This window comes from Diachasma alloeum, unplaced genomic scaffold (genome assembly GCF_001412515.2).
Source record: "Diachasma alloeum isolate Michigan unplaced genomic scaffold, Dall2.0 Dall_scaffold_00178, whole genome shotgun sequence".
NCBI lineage: Eukaryota > Metazoa > Arthropoda > Insecta > Hymenoptera > Braconidae > Diachasma > Diachasma alloeum.
The window spans coordinates 3,002,629-3,020,484 of record NW_021680344.1 but is presented as its reverse complement, the minus strand read 5'-3'; the positions used below and the strand labels follow the sequence as shown (position 1 = coordinate 3,020,484).

Genomic DNA, 17,856 nt, shown 5'->3' with positions numbered 1-17,856 from the left:
CTTTAAAAGAGATAACGAAGCTTTCGTAATGACCTTTTTTGTAGAGCGAATTGAGGGCTACAAGAAAGGTCATGACAAAAATGTTGCTATCTCCCTAAGACTTCAAGATATTCATAAAAAACGAAATCGACTTGAACCGTTTCACCGCTTCGCTACTGAATTAATTACACTGAGAGAAGAAATAAGTTCTGCTGAAAAACTATATGTTCCACGTGAGAATATTTGATGGAATGGAACAGATTTACTTCAAGGAAATTGACCAACTTGATGGAAGGAAATTTAATATCTTTCACAAAAATTGAATTTTTATCGCGATCATCAGGAATATCCGTAGAAGGATTCGAACTGTTGGCAGGAAAAGGTATAATCTATTGTACGGCAATCACTTGATCTGAGAGAACTCCATAGGTTTATGCCATAGAAAGAATACATTGACGAGGAAAAAATTTTTTTTTTCAAAAAAAAATTGTCCGCTCGAAATTATTTAGATCAGCCAATAACACAGTTTTCGGCTAGGAAATTGTACTTTCCTCTTGAAATTATCATTTGTTCCATGGAAATTATAAGTGATTATTGGACAAAGATACCCACTACTCAATAACATTCACTTGATAAAACCGGAGCCTTATATAATTCTCTGTAGAACGAATGTATTTACCCGAAGGACATATAAATATCTCAGGAGAACAATTACTACTACGAAAATTATCGTGTTTTGGTGGAAACTTTCTTTTTTGTTCACAAGTAAATTGATTCAACAATACAAAAGATCTCTTCAGGCAAACACATAACTTTTCCTCAATTTTTCTCTTTTTGCGAATGGCGTAATTTCTTTTTCTTCAATTGGAGAAAAATCTATTATTAATTTGTGTAATGCATTTCACTTCTTTATTTCCACATCAAATAATAATGACGTTTAATCGTATGCATGATCGAAGGTACCACCCATGCCGGGGTTGAATCGATATAACATGTCACACTTGGCAAATCGATTTCAATTTACTCTCGTTTACAAGTCCCTTCTTGCGCTGCTAACGAGCTTTCTAGAGTCATGGACAGGCCGAAGAACTCGAGTTTGCCGAGAATGGGTGGGAAAAACTTCTCTTTATACTCAACAAACCTTATTTCCTTGTATTCTCATTCTCGCTGATAGCTGAAAACTTTAGTTTCCAACTTACGCCAAACACGAGTCTCGCAGCAAGAGCCAAATTTCACTGGGCTCAATCTCCACTCGACGTTCGTGTTACTTGATGAAAATACCTTCGATTCAGTGTAATCTTTGGGCTTTCCGGATAATCCTGCAGCCCTCGAGCCCTTGATTTTCCAACGGAGGGAAGAACATTTTCCTAAATTAACTATTTTGGTAGCTGAACACCCGAGTGATGAATCGGTAATTTCCTTGATAATTAAATATTGTCTCTTGAAAATGGTAATCTGAACTTTGCGGATGATATGTGAGGTTTGTTTAATGTGTGTTTAGTTCATCGATTAGTTTTTTCTTTTATCATTTTATCGAAGGGCGGAGGGAAGAGGTAGAACCGTAAAAAAACAATCGGTTTTATAGAATAAACGGATAATAAGAATAATAATGATGATAACATTCAACTAAGTTGAAAATCTGACAAAATTAGTTGAAAAGAAATCTTATTCAATTTGATAAAATGAAATAAACAATTAATTATACATGAAAGAAGGAAGTGGTGTGCAAAATAACCATTCGGAAGCATATTGCTAATTTATTAGCAAAAATAACTATACTATACGCAATACAAGAGCAATTTCCCACTTGTTTCGTGTTCATCTGCTCGGGCGAAGCCCTCACTTCACAAATTCCTTCATCTCAATCTTTTCCTAATACCTGCATAACCCAAGTCTATTGTTTTCTGTTTAATAAAGGCCATCAAATCTATAATCAATGAAATGACTCTCAATCATTCGTGATAATGAATGAAATCAGGCCTCCAATTTCATAGAATCGATTATATCCTGTAAACACAATACCCCGCATTAAAATGTGCAGTCCCTCGTGCCCCAGGTTTTTCCAGACATTCCATATTCCCGCGGATTAACAAAGTCGGGCACATTTGCGTGCTCTGTAGGTAATGAGAACACTGTTGATTCATGAATAATTCCATTTTCTTATGCATGTAAAATATATTTCTCATAATTCGTTAATTTTTTTTAACCTTCACATAATTTCCAACATACACTTTTACAATTTTCTCTCAACATTTACTCCAGCGGAAAATAAATCGCCAGCACAAAATTCCGGTGTCGTTGGTAGAACGAAAACCTTTCGAACGTGAATAGAACTCAAATTATTAACTCAAATTATCCGGTTGGAGTGATGTTTCCATTACCGAACAATGGGGACAGCTCATGCTTGGATAATAACGATTAAAAATTTCCCTGTTCTGTCTAAACCGAAGCACACGCGGGATAAATCTGCAAGGATTCTCTTTTTATCCCGAAATGTGTGACGCGAACTATTATTCAGGAAATTAAATTCGGTGTACGGGAAAATGAAAGCACTCACGTTTTTGAATATAGCATATTGCTGCGCGTTTCCCTAAAAATAATTTCGTTCGAAAAGAGTTTTGACGATTTTCACTGACAGAGTGATGTGTGTAATAAATTTCTGTGATGATTCTACTCCATTAGTGGGGATAGAATATTCGGGATGGGAGATTCAAAAATATTTTGAAACATATGAAGCTGTGAAAAGGATTTTGGATTCAATTACTGTGGAGGGAATGAAAGGATAGGGATTTCGTTTGTCAGTGGTAATGATCAATATTTGTGAATTTCAGGGAAATATTTAGGGGCAAATAATAGGGGCAAAAAGACTAGTCCGTTTTTTTTTGCGTAGAGCAGAATTATCGTGAGGGTCAAATGCATGGAAGAGAGGCAAGGGAGTGACTATAAGGGCATAAGGGCCTCAAGAGTCTTTAGACCATATTTGATACTCAAGACTGTTGAGTACTGACCCTTATGAAGATGTCGCTGGTCTCTCCCGTTTGACCCTTGAGAACATTAGACCCTTATGAGGTCTTCATGGGCCTCTCCCGTTTAATCCTTATAAAGGATTCGATGGTCTCTCCCATTTAACGCTTATGATTACTCTGCGTCTCTCCCTGTTGACCATTGGGTGTTCATAAGGGCCTCAAGGGCCTCAAGAGACACTAGGGTTTTTAGACCGTATTTGATACTCAAGAATATTTGACCCTTATGAAGATGTCGCAGGTCTCTCCCGTTTGAGCCTTATGAAGATTTCACTGATCTCTCCCATTTGACCCTTATGATTACTCTCTGCGTCCCTCCCTGTCGACCCTCGAGTGTTCATAAGGGTCTCAAAGGGCGAATGATATTACGGGTGAAACGGTCTTTAGACCCTATTTGATACTTAATACCGTTCGAACCTTATGAAGATTTCAAAGGTCTCTCCCGTTTGGCCCTTACGAAGACTTCCCTGGGCTCTCTCGTTTGACCCTTGAGAACATTTGACATTCCTCTTTGCGTCCCTCCCTGTTGACCCTTGTGACCCTTACGAAAACTTCGCTAGACTCTCCCGCCTGACCCTTGAGACCCTTTAAGCCTCATGATCACTCTCTTCATCCCTCCCTGTTGACCTTTCACATCCCTTGACCCTTACGATTCTTGCGGTCCACGGAATTCCCTCCGACTTTATCAAATCATTCCAAGTCAGGTAATTTCCTCCCATCAGCTCCAGCCGACTCTCCCATCTCGCCAAATTCCTTACCCCTTGAACACTTCATCCCACCCACCAGCAGCCCCAAGTACCCCCTGTCATTATTGCACAACCGAGTAACGACCAACGAGAAAAACGTGACACTCGTCGCACACTCGCACTGGCTTAGCTGAATTCGACATGGCAATGGTGTTGTCACTGCATGCATTGCAGAAAATCTTTCCACAATTTCGACAATGGTGCTGCAACACACAAAAGAATACCATTTGAAATGTTAGTTTTTCAGGGATGAAAAACCGTTTTATCCGGGTAAATGGGTTGGCATTGGGGTGACAAAAAAATTACTTGGCTGACGGGAAATGAAAAATAGGGAGGAAATTTCGGGTGCGAGGTGTGCCATAAATCGTTGCAATTACGTGTGAATAAATTTCATTCGGTTTTCGGGGATTTTTCGGAGTAATATGAGGCATTCGTTGCTTCGACGTAATAATACTACTGAATTACAAATGATTTCACGTGTTCAGGCTGTTCTGATTGCGATCACTAAATTAAATGGATAGAATTTATTATAAAACAAGTTGAAAAATAAACTACAAATGATTGATATAATTGAGTTTTTATTCACGAAATTTACAAAAACCGTGATAAATTTATTGTTTTAAATACCAAAATAAGAACGAATATTCCATTGTGAAATAGTAAAACTCAATTTTAGATACAGCATTGGTATCGAATCGGAATACAATGATCCCCTCGGGAGGGCAAAGTGTCCACTTTATTCAGTCACTCGATAACCGATTTCTAGCCGCAAAAGTTAATTATTGAACCGTCCCGAGGAGCCGTGACTTACGATTCCAAACCCCGGGAATACCCTAGCCTTGAGAGAAGTTGGAGTTCAGCCAACTGTATATGCCACTGTATTACTACCGCCGTCTTATCTGCCCCCGCGCTGCGGATACTTATAGATACTCATGGGTGTGCATAAATCAAGGCGGTGATCAGACGCTTGGGAGTTAATGCCCAGCAAATGATCCTCGGGTTGGCCTGACTTTGAGGCATTCCTCGTCTACTCGGTGCATTAACAAATATCAATGATTTGGGGGGATAGCAGTGGTGCCCATTAACAATCGCAATCTGAGGGGTTTCGCATAAATTTTCCATGACAGCCACTTTTTTTTAGGGATTTGTGATGATTAATTTGTAAAATGCATTACTGAATGCAATCCTATTGCATCGAATTTTCATGAAGCCTGCTTACCAAACAATTTATTGTACTACGCCCTTAGTTTGAACCTCTTGAACCTTCATTACTGACCCTTAATTTTGGAGTTTTGATTGCGAATACCAAATTTTGATCACCAGAAGCCGATTTGGCCCCTTATTTTGATTCTTGTGACCCTTAGTTTCTGACCCCCATGACCCTTATTTAGACCCTTAATCTGGCCTTTGTGATCCCAATTTGGATCCTTAATCTGACCCTTGATACCCTTATTTGAACCCTTCATCTGATCCTTGTGTCGCTTAATCAGACCCTCGTGACCCTCATTCTGATCCTTACGACTCTTATTTTGACCCTCGTGACACTTATTCTGGTCCTCATGAGCCTTATTATGACCCTCGTCACCCTTATTATAACCCTCATGATCCTTATTTTGACCCTTGCGATCCTTAATTTTGGAGTCTTAATTTCGAGTACCAAATTTTCATCCCCAGAAGTCGATTTGGACTTTTATAATATAGAGAGATGAAAATTTAACAGCTGACAAATTGGGACATATGATTTTCACCGGTATTGCTTTTTTCCATGAGAATGATCATAAACAATTAATTTAAAAAAGGGAGATCGAATCCAACAAAAAAAGCCGTAATAAAAGGGCATCAACTATTCGAGTCATAATGAAGGTTTCATGATTTTGCGGTCTAATTATTGTGAAACAAGATTGAAGACAAAAACATTAATCTTAAATCTTATTTCAGATCATCGTTTGATATCTGTTTCTGCAGTGGCAAGGTCCATTTTATCCCATCGTCCCCGAATCTTCCATGATTTCAATTATTACCATGAATTTATTCAACTCAGCATATTTTCATCCGACTTTTTCACCGGATTTCCTCCCCCCTTTTTGCTATCCCCCGTTCCACCACAATTTCCTGACTTATATATAAACAACTCGTCCGGCTTCATCGTCCATAATACTCGCAGCCCCCGCAAGTCTACCCACTGTATACTATTCTATATTAAACAGTATGGTAATACGTTTGACCGGGGCGTTGGAAAAAAAAAGTAACAGAGACGGTTACGGGCGTGTTATTATGCAATAACTTAGCCTCACACTGGGCTATGCTCCGGGGCGTTGAAACGGACGAGATCGGCTGGGGGTGCTCGGCCCAAACGTATTTTATAGCCCGGATGCGCAACGTCTCTATCAACCTGACGGCTCTGCGTGAATATGCAGATCCATCCATGCGTGGTGGGGGAGAAAAAAAAAGACAGGGATGTACGCGAGTATAAAACCATCGCGGTATGACTACCGAGAATTACGATTTATTCCTGTTCAAATGAATTTTTATAAGCTCGGAAGCTTTTATCGTAAGGGTCAACAAGGAGAGACGAGTGAAGTGATCATAAGGGTTAAACGGTGGCAAGAGTCAAATGACCGGAAGGGCTAGACGGGAGAGCATTCAATGTTCATTGTTCATAAGGGTTGAATGCTCTCCCATCTGGCTCTTAAGACTAGTTCATAGGGGTCAAACAGTCGTAAGGGTCAGGTGGGAGAGCATTTAAACCTTACAGTTCATGAGAGTTGAATACTCTCCCATCTGGCTGTTGCGGTTGTTTGACCCTTACGAACACTTGGGTTGAAATCGTATAGTTCATGAGAGTTAAGGGCTAGATGGGAGAGTATTTGACCCTTATAGTTCCTGTGAGTTAAATGCAGTCCCATGTAGCCCTTGAGATCGTTTGACCCTTACAAATACTTTTATTCCACCCTCATAGTCCATGAGGGTGAAATGCTGTCCCATCTGGCTCTCAGGACCAGTGTTCATAAGGGTCAACCGATCTTAAGGGTCAGGTGGGAGAGCATTTAGCCCTTATAGTTCATTTACGAGAGCATTGTAGTTCATGCCCTTATAGTTCATGTGGGAGAGCATTTAACCCTTATAGTTCATGTAGGTTAAATGCTCTGCCATCTGGCTCATGAGATCGTTTGACCCTTACGTACACTTGTATTGGATCCTTATAGCTCATAGGGGTCGAGGGCCAGATGGAAGAGAATTTGGCCCTCATGATCACTCCCCTTGTCTCTCCTGTTCAACCCTTACGGCAATTCGGCTTCCGCTCTTCCATTCCAAAAAAGAACAATTTTAAAATTCTAATAAAAATTCGCGTATTAAACCCTATATCTCCCTCTCGCCACCCCTAATTGCACCTCCAGATACCAAAGTTTAAATTAGTCAACACTCTGCAATTATCCCCCTCCCTCCAAAAGTCTATGAAGCATCGCCCGAAATCCACCGGCTTCACCGTACGGATTTTGAATAGTGGATGGGGAGAATCTTGCAGAGAATTCTCCCAACTCAGCATCTTCGAAAGCTCAAGAGCTTGCGGTCAATTCGGAAATTCACAAAGACTTAACGAGTCCGAGGTATAGCTGAATAATTGCGGTTGAGCGATTACAAAGTCCATTGCTAAGTCACTACCGCATGGTTATCTCCACCGAGAGTCGCAATTTCTGATCCTTCGTCGCTCAACGTTATAATGTTTAAAGCGGAAATGAGGAGAAAGAAACAGTTGCAATTAAAAAGTTTGATTACCTTGCGACGAGTTAGGTTGAACTCTCTGGTGCAGCCCTTGCAATGGGTAACAAGCCGGTCATTCGCCCATGTAGCTGTGCCATCCTGATTAGCTTGATGGTGAGCATTGTCCGCCGCTTCGCGTAGTTCAACGGCGGCTAGTTTAGCTGCACTCAATTGGCCACCCAATTCCTCGAGGGTGTGCTCTTGCTCAGTGCATATTTCACGGAGAGCGTAGTGCTCTTCTTGAAGGGCTAAGTATTTCTAAAATAGAGGGGTTCAATGTTTTTATTCATTTTTCTTTTCTGAAGAAAAATTGGGAATTTAATTTGGAATTTTTGTGAGATGTGAAAGAAGAAGGCGCAATACAAATGTGGGTCAAATTGTATGGGTCAAACTGAAGGGCAAATGGGTCAACTAGAGATGACGTGGGTTAATCCAATAGGAAACAGTGAAGTGGAATGAAAATGGAAGTCAAATTGACCCTCAGTGTTCATCCCTACAATTGACCCTCATTTTTCACCCTTTCTTTTGAAGCATACAAAATAGTATGTCATACTGAAGGGCAAATGGGTCAACTAGAGCTAAACTTGATGCTCGCTCAATTTTAGGGGTCAATTCAATGTGGAAGAGTGAGGAGAAATCAAAATGTGGGTTAAGTTGTATAGGTCAACACTGAGGGTCAATTTGACTCGCATTATTTCACCCTTTTCTGAAGCACACAAAATTGTATACGTCAAGTGAAAGGGCAAATGAGTCAACTAGAGCTGAACTTGGGCCTCACTCAATGGTAAGGGTCAATTGAAGGGTGAACTTGTCCCTTATACCTGACCTCACCGAATTTTGTAGATAAAAAATAGGGTCAAACTAGAAGGCAATTTGACCCTCACCCAAACTTTCTCTCAACCCTCAGACTTGAGCCTAAATTCGCCATTTGACTCTCAATTTCATCCACTTTGGTGTTTATAAAACCACAATCTCGCTCATTTGCCCGATCCTCACACTCCTATCTTTTTTCTTCCACAAAATATCTTCGAAAAGTTTCAACAATTAATTGAAACTACCCTCCCCTTCCCTTTCACCGCCATTATTACCTCCCTAACTTGCTTCAATTGGTCGATCTCCTGATGTAACTGAGAAATCTTTTCAGTACTGGATATCGAGGATTCTTGAAGAGAAGTGCGCCATTCTCGTTCTACCTTCAATTCCCTTTCAACCCCATTCGCCCGTGCCTCTTTCTCCGCCACTTCAGCCCCCAACAGACGAACGCGCTCCTCCACCCCCGTTTTTGCACCATCAATCTCTTTGCATCTGAGAAGATTAAGAAAATGAAAAACCAGACACTCGACTGAAGTTTCCCAAAGAATTTCAGCTATTAATTACGGATAAATTAAATTTTCCAAGCTTCGGGCGTGATTAAAATTAAATCAAATGCCCTCGCGGGAGTCATTCCAAGAAATGATTGATGATCAATGAATATTTTCATAGTCTCAATTGCTAAATGAAGAAATTTAAATTCTGAAGAGGATGAATGATTTATGCGACTGTGAGATTCCGCTCGGAGATTTCAATTATTAATTTTATGGCTGTCTGTAATCTAATGATGATGAAGTGGAAACCGATGTACCGACTGGGCTGATCAATGGGGAGCAACAGTGGCGCCTCCGCAGACGTGACCTGAACCATTCGCTAATATCACGAGATAGTGTAGGAATGCCATCAATATAAATAAGAATCCAGTAAATTCAATTCATGAATACAATTAGGGGGATGTGATGATCGAATGTATTACAGAACAACTCAAGAATATACTGAATGCAGATGAATAATGTTTATTGATTTATTATTTATAGTACAAGCTTTCACATTACTTAATCCTTTGCAATTGCATGGTTTTAATACCAGGGTGATAAATAGTTTTTTTGTCACTAAAACGTTGAAATTATGATTTTCGAAGTTATGGTAAAAAGGCCAACGGACAGACCCTTAAGACCCTTTGACCCTTCCAACCACTTCACACGTCTCTCCCATTAGCCATTTTCAATCATTCTATGCGTATCATAAAATAGAAACAGAGATAGCATCTTTTGACGATTGATGAACAGGAGTCATTGTTTACAAAACTTGAATTCGTCAACTTGCACGAGGGGAATATTTACTAATCGAATCACTAAGTACAGTCTCGCTCTCGTTTCCAACAGAATAACAATATCGCACGTGATTAATATTACAGAAATCTCCGAACAGTCTCGCCGGAATGAATTTTCGGAATGACATGGGGTAAAAAAATAAAAATAAAAAAAACGTACTTTTCATCCATTTTTTGAATAGTTTCAGACATGGATGTTGTTTTAGCCTCCAGCTTAGCAATCAGTTCGGTTTTGTGCTTTAGGGAACTCTCGCACTCCTGAAAGTAATAATTCTTCAACAAAATGCTTGCGACTAGGTAGATTACACCAATGGTAAGCCGAAATACATTATTCGAGATATTTTTTTTTTGTTTTGTCAAAGGAATTGTACAGTAGATTGAAAATTATTGGCAGCTATTCAGTTGCTCGATGACTTTTGAAGCACGGCTTCTGAAATTTTTTCCCTAGATTTTGACTGGATTAGCAGAGGATCGTTATCGCTGGCCCGTCTTGGAGATTTTGCGTCGTCTTTTGATGCTGAAGACAATCGGGGGGTGATTGGATCCTTTGGAGATGTGGGACTCATCCGGAGGAATGGCTTCATTCCACTTCCCGGGGTGGTCGGGCTGTCTTTCATCAGGTGATTATACTTTTCGAGATTATTTAGAATTTTGCCGATTTGGTTTGTCTTGGCGTGCAGTCGGCTCACCATTTCACCTTTCTGGGTCAACTCGACCTCACATTCCTAGTAGGAGGAGATTTTGAAACATGCAGATGTAATTAATAACCCAAGCACCAAGTGAGAATCAATTAGACGCGTGACAATTGCGATGGGAATAGATCATCATTGGAATGTCATCGACAACTTTTGTGGACAAAATGTAGAAGGATTTGAGGTATGTCCCAGTAGCCCCACATGAAAAAAATATGTATGCAGAAATATATGTCACTTACATCCGCTTATATGTGGTATACTTTCCGGCAAAAACTGCAATATCTGAGATATATGTGAATGTATGTGTGTACATACATGCAATCGGATATATCTAGCTTATACCTGCAATATAGGGCGGATATATTCAAGATATAATTCCGGCAAAATCACTGTATCTTACTTATAAGTTTTGGCTTATATTTTTTTCTATGCGGGGCTGAACCGTTGAGTGATGGATCGGCCAGTTTTCTTGACAATTCAATATTGTCTCCTGAAAATGGTTATGTGAACTTTCCGGATATGGGAGGTCAAAATATTGAACAGCAACGGTTAAAGTTGCCACTCAAGTGAATCGCATTCAGTCAGATTTAGTCTTCAGTGGTAACAGGTGACTGACGGAGTAATAGGTATTGACTTGTGGTAGTATAGAATATGAATTATGCGACTCATCGAGTAGCAAATGATTGCTTCCTATCCAATAAAGATCATTAAACCTTCAGAATGTCCTATCTATGAGAAGTATCGTCATAATTCTTTTCTATTCATGTTTCAACATCGATCCAATGTTGGTTTAGGTACTGGGACATCTACCTTACAGCGAATGAAAGGGTTTTCGAGTCATGTCTTAACGATTGATAGCTCCCAAGATGATATTTCTTAAAGTGAAATTCTTCACTTTTAACGCTTCTACAGATGAGCCCCGATATCTTGAGAGGTATAATTCCCAAAGAGATGAGTCAAAAACCATTCCATTTGCTATGAACTTCTCTAAATTTGTCCTGCGACATGTCTTGATGACCTCTCAACAGTTGTCAAGATATTTCAATCGATAATTTGGCCGTTTACACATACATGAGAGTGAAACAATGAGGGTGCTTGCAAAGCTGGAATATTTTTTACCAAAAATTTATTGAAAATCATATTTAGAAACACAAAAGATACAGACGAAATGAAATTTATGCGTGCAGTTGTCGAGAGAAATCATAACAACCAAAACAAGGACACGAGCATGCGAAATATAACAACATTGTCAGTACAAAGTCCAATTGAATTGGGCATATCAGTAATCTAGATACCAAAATGTGTGATTAAAGTTAATCAGAGAGACTCTTTCACCCCAGGGTCCGGTCTATTCACCTGTAATTTCTTGTACATTTCCAAATTAATGAGTTTGATATCCTCCAGCTGTCTCCTGAGCGAGATGATGGTGTCCTGCTTCTCGTGGATGTCTTTCTCGAGAAGCTTCATCGCTACTTCCATCTCAGACTTCATGCTGATCTGTTATTAATAAACATTGAATTCATAAATTAATAGTTGTGTTGATAACATCAGGGGTTTGTTAATTTTGATGAGATCTTCACCTGCAACTCCAATTCCTTCTCAGCCTCGAGTCGCAATTTCTTCTCGTTTTCTAATCTGCTCCTCAACTCCTCAATTTCCGTCGTTGTCTCTGTTATCTTTAAAGGTGCTTTGCCGTTCTAGAATAACAAAGTAAATCAGTGCCCTTCGATAATCATAACATCGACATTCTCACAAAGTAAAATACCTCGTGAGTATCCTTAACTTCGATTCCCAATTCCTTCTTGAGCTGTCGTTTCTCCTCTTGGAGTATTAAATTATTATTCCTCGCTATCGCCAAATCCTCCTTCATAAGTGCATTTGTAGTTGTTAGTGATTCCACCTTCGTCTGAAGATTCGTGACTGTTGCGCTGAAATCAATAAGACTTATTTCTCTGAAGACTTCACAAGCCAACGAATGTGCTTGATCTTAGGAAAAACTTTCAGGTCTATTTACTTCAGATGACGATTCAACTCCTCGATGTAATTCTTCTGATCAAGTACCGTCGTCATGTTGTCATTCTCGAGTTCCTCATCAAGCGAATCACCAGGTATGTGGTTGCTGTTACGTAGGTACAGCGAGAAGTCGATGACCCCTTGTTGACAATCCAGATCTTCTTCCTGACGATGACAACTCGTGATCAATCTTCATACGGATTGATTAATGATTAGTCTGACTAACCTTGACACAGAAATTACAGTCTATGACATTCAATCCAACAAGCAGTCCCATGATGACGATAGCCTCTTCACTGAGCATCAAAGCGTCGGGTTCGAAATATTCAGAGAGAAGATCGTCTCGATGATCAATGAGTATCTTCAGGTAATCCGCGAGTTTCTTCTGCATTAGGGCCATGCGTAGCCAAGCCCGAGCTCTGCCCATCGCCGTTCTGACGGTCGGCAGATCTCGGATGCTTGATGTGATGTCTTGTGCTTCAGGGCAATACTTCTCGACTAGCTGTAGGATATCCCAGAGCTCCTTCTTCGGGCCGAGAAGACCCTGCAAAGACCCAAGGAGTTAGTGGTGAATGTTGTCTTCTGGAATTGAAGACCTGGTGACACGTTACCTTCTTAGGTCGGAGGCCGTGTCTGAGGACATGCTCTAGGACAATGAAAAAGTGCTGAAGGGGCATGTGATCTGAGTCGAGCATGCGTCCATACTTAAGAGATGTCTCGATCAACTCTTTCACTATTAGTTTTGATATGTTAACGAGGTTACTGCGCTCGATTATCACTGGATCGCGAGCTGCAAGAATAATTACTTTGTATTTTCCTGGGGCTTGTGGATCTGGGGGCTTACGGACTCCACGCCTTCAGAATTGTGATATAGAGAGACTAGCGGACATCGCGATTTAAGCTTAAGTTTTGAGGTGTTCAAGGGGGATTGACGAGGCTATTCACATTCGTCATAAATGTCGCGAGGATCGCGAAAAGGTTCAAACAACGCGAGACAAATACTTGATCATCACTGGCTGTAATCAATCTATCATCGCGTTACCTTCCTGTCACTCAATTAGAATGTGAATGCATCCTCAGGGTCAACTATTGACACTGTTAAATCCCACTTGAACATCCCCACCAGCAAGACAACCCTCTCCCAAAATCAAAACCTCGAAAAAGAAACTTCCTAAAGATCTATGAAACAGGTGCAAGCAAATACAGACACAAGCTCGAAAAGTGCTGAATTGGCGGTGGACTTAGCGGAAGAATATCGTAAAGCTCTGATTGTTCAGTTGTTTGCTGATCACGATCGTGAGGTACACGATTATTTGGTATACCACTGAGGGCCAGGGGTGGCGATGGTGAACGCATTGAGTCCTGCATTGAGAACTCAACGTCCTGGAGTTCCTTCAGGCAGAGCCATTCGCCGTCAACGGAGACCCTGAAGTTGCACAGGTAGATGGTGTCCTGTGCACCAGCCATGTCTTGCTCAATCATGGCGCCACCGTGCTGTTGAAGGTCACCCGGGGGCCGAAGATTCAAACCGGTCTGGGCCTCCTGCCGCATAGAAACAACTGGTACTTGTGCTTGTCCTCAATCCACTGGTGCTGTTTTTTTGGGATATTCCTCTCTCCTTATCGATTCCTGATAGCAGCGCAAGCTCTTTATCGGTCAGCTGATAGCGATCGTCGATAAATTGACTGGAGATGATGGCTTTATGCGTCGAAAGCAAACTTCATCGTTGCATTTGCTGATGCTCTTGCTTAGGTCAGAGGTGACTTACGGGTTCGGTTCGGTTTTATGTCACGCGGAAAATGTCAAACGTCTTTTGAATCAGCACAACATCGCTTCGATAGTAACTGTTTAACGAAACTAGTGGACGAATGGGTAAACACGAGTGCGCATTAACTTTAACTGTCAAACGGTAATTGTTACGAGTTCGGTTATGATAAACACGGAATTACGACGAAATAATCCTCTTCTGTTCACGTTGTGGTGTCGTGGGGTATCCGAGAAGAGACGGTGGAGTCTCCTCGGCGCATGACAGTATTGATTCTGGTGGGCGACCTTACCTCCACCTACGATAATCAATAGGGGAGAGCAATGGGGAAAACGTGAGCTCGGCGCGTGGTGTCACATGCTGTTACGGGTTTGTACTGGGGTGACTATCTGGTCGGACGGATGTTTATAAACCATACTCGGCATGCATTGTGTCAATATAGGTATTGGTAATCCAGAATTTTGAAAGACTCTTTTTTTCATTTAATTAATTAATACGATTTATTAATTTATATTGATTAACTGATAGCATTTAATTTTGAAAAAATTATTAAAAATTGTTATGGTGTCGATAAAAAGTATATTAGACGCTCTTTATAATGGAGATGAATTAATTTCGCTTGAATAACAGTCTATGAAGCTCAATGGAAATTTTTATTATTCCTATTGTTTATTGAAATGGCCTAGTAGGGTAAACTGCCCAGTAGATGGATGCCTAAGAAAATCGCCCAGTAGATGGACGTTTGTTTTTTAGCAATTGAAAAAAAAAATTGATCGAAAAAAAATCGTCACTCAGGGGTTAAGAATCACAACAGTTAGTGAAAATTTAAAGCAACAATTCACATTTCAGTATTTTTTGCGTAATTTCCTATCCAAAAGTAGCTCGTCCATCTATAGGGCAGTGTCCATCTACTGGGTAAGCTACCCTATTATGAGTAGATTTATTCGTTGACATATAACTAATCAAAAAACTGTCTACCTAGCTTAACAAATTAAATTTACGCAATATTACTAATTAAAATATTGTCAATTGAAAAATCTCGATGTTCCAATTTCGCTTGCCCTTAGGGGATTTTACGGGTCTCAGGGCATCACTAAAACCTATAATAATAGTGATAATAATCCTCACACAATTCTACAATTTTACAATCACAAAAATTCGAAAGCAATGACTAAATGATGAAGAATTTTTCAATTCAGTAGCGAAACTCTTAGCTGAGTTTTCAAGGAATATCTCCAAATTTCAGGGAGATAGCAAAGTTTTCATAATAACTTTTTTTGTAGAGAGAATCGAGAGCTATAAATTTGAGGCACAGTGGAAGGAAAAAATAAATTAGATAGTCTAGAAATGTTCCATATAAAGAAACATAATGATAAGACTGTGAATTTTATTAATGACAGTAAAACGTTAGGTACGGTGTATGATCCATTAATTAGATTCGATAAAATTTAAAGTGATGACTGATTGAATTTTAGTGATCGATCGGCTGATTAGGATGGGCCCATTTTAGATTCTGATATGTGCAATATAGAAAACTTGCCTTGAGTGTAATAATACTGACTGACCATTGTGATTTATTAGTGTCGTGATTGTCATGTTTAGTTGAATTTGACGAATAAATATTTAAAATTGACATAATTAAAAATTATGTAAAACAGTGGGTAGGGGAGAAGGCTTGTTTTTTAATTATCAATGACATAGCAGGTGGAGTACTTTTAAACCAAATAGTATAGTTGGAACAGATGATTAATTTGATGTTCATAATGGCTATAACTTTATAGCTTAAGGTATAGAGTTTTTTTGTGGTGTTTTGCTGGTCCCTACATTTAAAAAGAAATTTTTTGAGTAAATGAGAGTCTCTGAAATAAGTAGGAATTAAATTCATCTATAGATCCTTGAATCTTATGAGATGTCTTAACTTAGAATCACTGATGGCTAATATTGAAATAGACATTTATGGTAATGTTTTGTATGTTCTTTGTTTATTCAAGTAGATGAAAATAAAGTAATTGCCCTGATGAGGAGTGAATTTTTACCACTCGAAACGTTAATAAAAGTAAATGGATTTTTTGTGTTAATTCCTTGCGGACGTTAAAATAGCCGAGAACTGCGATATGGCCTGGAGAAGGAGAAATTTTGATATTACTTCAGGCGGTTGGAAACAAATGCAGTTAGCTAAGAAAAAGTTTATCATAAAAATTTCGCATTTGCCTCAGATTTCGAGATATTCATTGAAAACTGGTCAACAGTCAAAATCGACTTGAATCGTTTTACAGCTTTGCTGATGAATTAAAAAAACCCGAACCCCCTTTCGAACCCATTCAAACCTCCCGCCGAAACTCATAACCAGTAACAATTCTACTCACGTCTGGGCGACCACCAGGCATCCAGTTTCCTCGGCCTGGAGACAACGAGATCGGGCCACTTGTCCTCACGAATTGAGTAACTCGATGGTGATCGTGACACACTGGCCTGTTCATTGTCATCAGACACCATACTACCGGTGAATGATTTCTCGGACGGAGATATCGGTAAACTCTCGTTCTCCACGGACATTATCACCCGTTACCATCACCTTGATCAATCGAATCACGAGGGAAACACACTCGCGAGCATTTTAGGCCGGCGGATTAAATCGTTCCCGAGGAAATCGTGACAGTTGTTTTTTTCCGATGTTGTTGTCGATTCACGGGTGCACGAACTGTCTCGTCCGATTTGATAGGTTCCAGATAGGGTTTCTCGATCTAGAATCGATTCTTTACGAGATCGATGTATAAGGGCCGATTGTCGCTTTTTCAATCGATTCTTTTGAGTCGATTAATCGGTCAGATCGATTAATTCCCAGCGGAATCAATCTATAAGCGTTTTTAGTCACAAAATTCTGCTGAAAATGTTATCATTAATAAAAATTCCAATTCAATCGAATTATCGATTTTAATAAAATAACATTTTTTATGTCAAAAAATCGGAAAGATCGGTCTTTTGTGGATCGATTCTTCTGGGTTCGCTTCGATTCGGACTCGATCCTGGGAGGATCGATTCGAAAAATCGATTCTCTTTTCTAGATTGAGAAACTTTAGTTCCAGAAAACCATGGGGGGGGGGCCGTTCGTACTTCCACAACTGTAATATAGTTCTAGCAGAAGTTTTCCCTTCCCAGGGTACCCCCACTACACGTGATTCCCACCTGTATCCGTGTCTTCCACTCTTGAAAATGAAGGGAAAGATTCTACTGGAAGGCCTATACACATCCACGGCTGTCCACAGATTTGTGAAAAATGTGAGGGAACAACTGTACACAACCACATCTGTGCACGGGTCTTGCAGTCGGTCAAAAAATGTCGGTAGAGTAGAAATAGCATTCGTTTTATTTGCAGTCGATATTAATTATGGATGGCGCCATGTGTCCCACGATAGCGCAAATGATAGATCCGATCAATTAGCCCCTCATGTATAGATATTCCAAATTTTTACTTTTTTCCTCATTGAAGTAGTTTTGAAGAAAATTGCGAGCTAATAAAAAACATTTGCTAGTTAGTACTTTTTTTAAAATAAATTTTTGGAAAATCACCTCTGAAAAAAAAGACGTTATCCCCTCTATTTCATTATTTCCAAAAAATTTTATCACCAATCGCTAGCACATTGTTTGGAGATTTTTCCGCGTTAAGAAAAAATCGTCAATGCAATCCTATTATTGTGTAAATTAACAATTCCAATTTCAACTGAAAACC

At 39.7% G+C, this 17,856-nt stretch overlaps 1 protein-coding gene across 4 annotated transcripts; it reads right to left on the bottom strand.

The window, feature by feature from the left end:
* Positions 1–2,134: 2,134 nt before the first annotated feature.
* On the bottom strand, positions 2,135–16,890 carry LOC107040004 (RUN and FYVE domain-containing protein 2). 4 transcript variants are annotated; one of them, XM_015259912.2, is made up of 11 exons: positions 16,493–16,890; positions 12,973–13,151; positions 12,588–12,905; positions 12,363–12,526; positions 12,114–12,276; positions 11,929–12,045; positions 11,705–11,845; positions 9,814–9,911; positions 8,599–8,815; positions 7,526–7,768; positions 2,135–3,951 (listed from the first exon to the last, which is right to left on the bottom strand). In XM_015259912.2, exons 1-11 carry the CDS (start codon positions 16,680–16,682, stop codon positions 3,811–3,813), a joined length of 1,971 nt encoding a protein of 656 aa, XP_015115398.1. In that variant the 5' UTR covers positions 16,683–16,890; the 3' UTR covers positions 2,135–3,810. The 4 variants fall into 4 exon arrangements, with proteins under 4 accessions (XP_015115398.1, XP_015115381.1, XP_015115390.1 ...); XM_015259895.1 differs by lacking the exon at positions 16,493–16,890 and adding an exon at positions 13,570–14,361; XM_015259904.1 differs by lacking the exon at positions 16,493–16,890 and adding an exon at positions 13,684–14,361.
* Between the last annotated feature and the right edge of the window lie 966 nt (positions 16,891–17,856).

Excerpts from the sequence above, each read along its gene's own strand:
- LOC107040004 (XM_015259895.1), bottom strand. The coding sequence starts at position 13,912 with ATGCGGCAGGAGGCCCAGACCGGTTTGAATCTTCGGCCCCCGGGTGAC. Across the intron at positions 9,912-11,704 it reads AAATGTACAAGAAATTACAG|GAGTGCGAGAGTTCCCTAAA; the intron begins GTGAATAGACCG and ends TATTACTTTCAG. Across the intron at positions 7,769-8,598 it reads AATTGAAGCAAGTTAGGGAG|AAATACTTAGCCCTTCAAGA; the intron begins GTAATAATGGCG and ends CCTCTATTTTAG.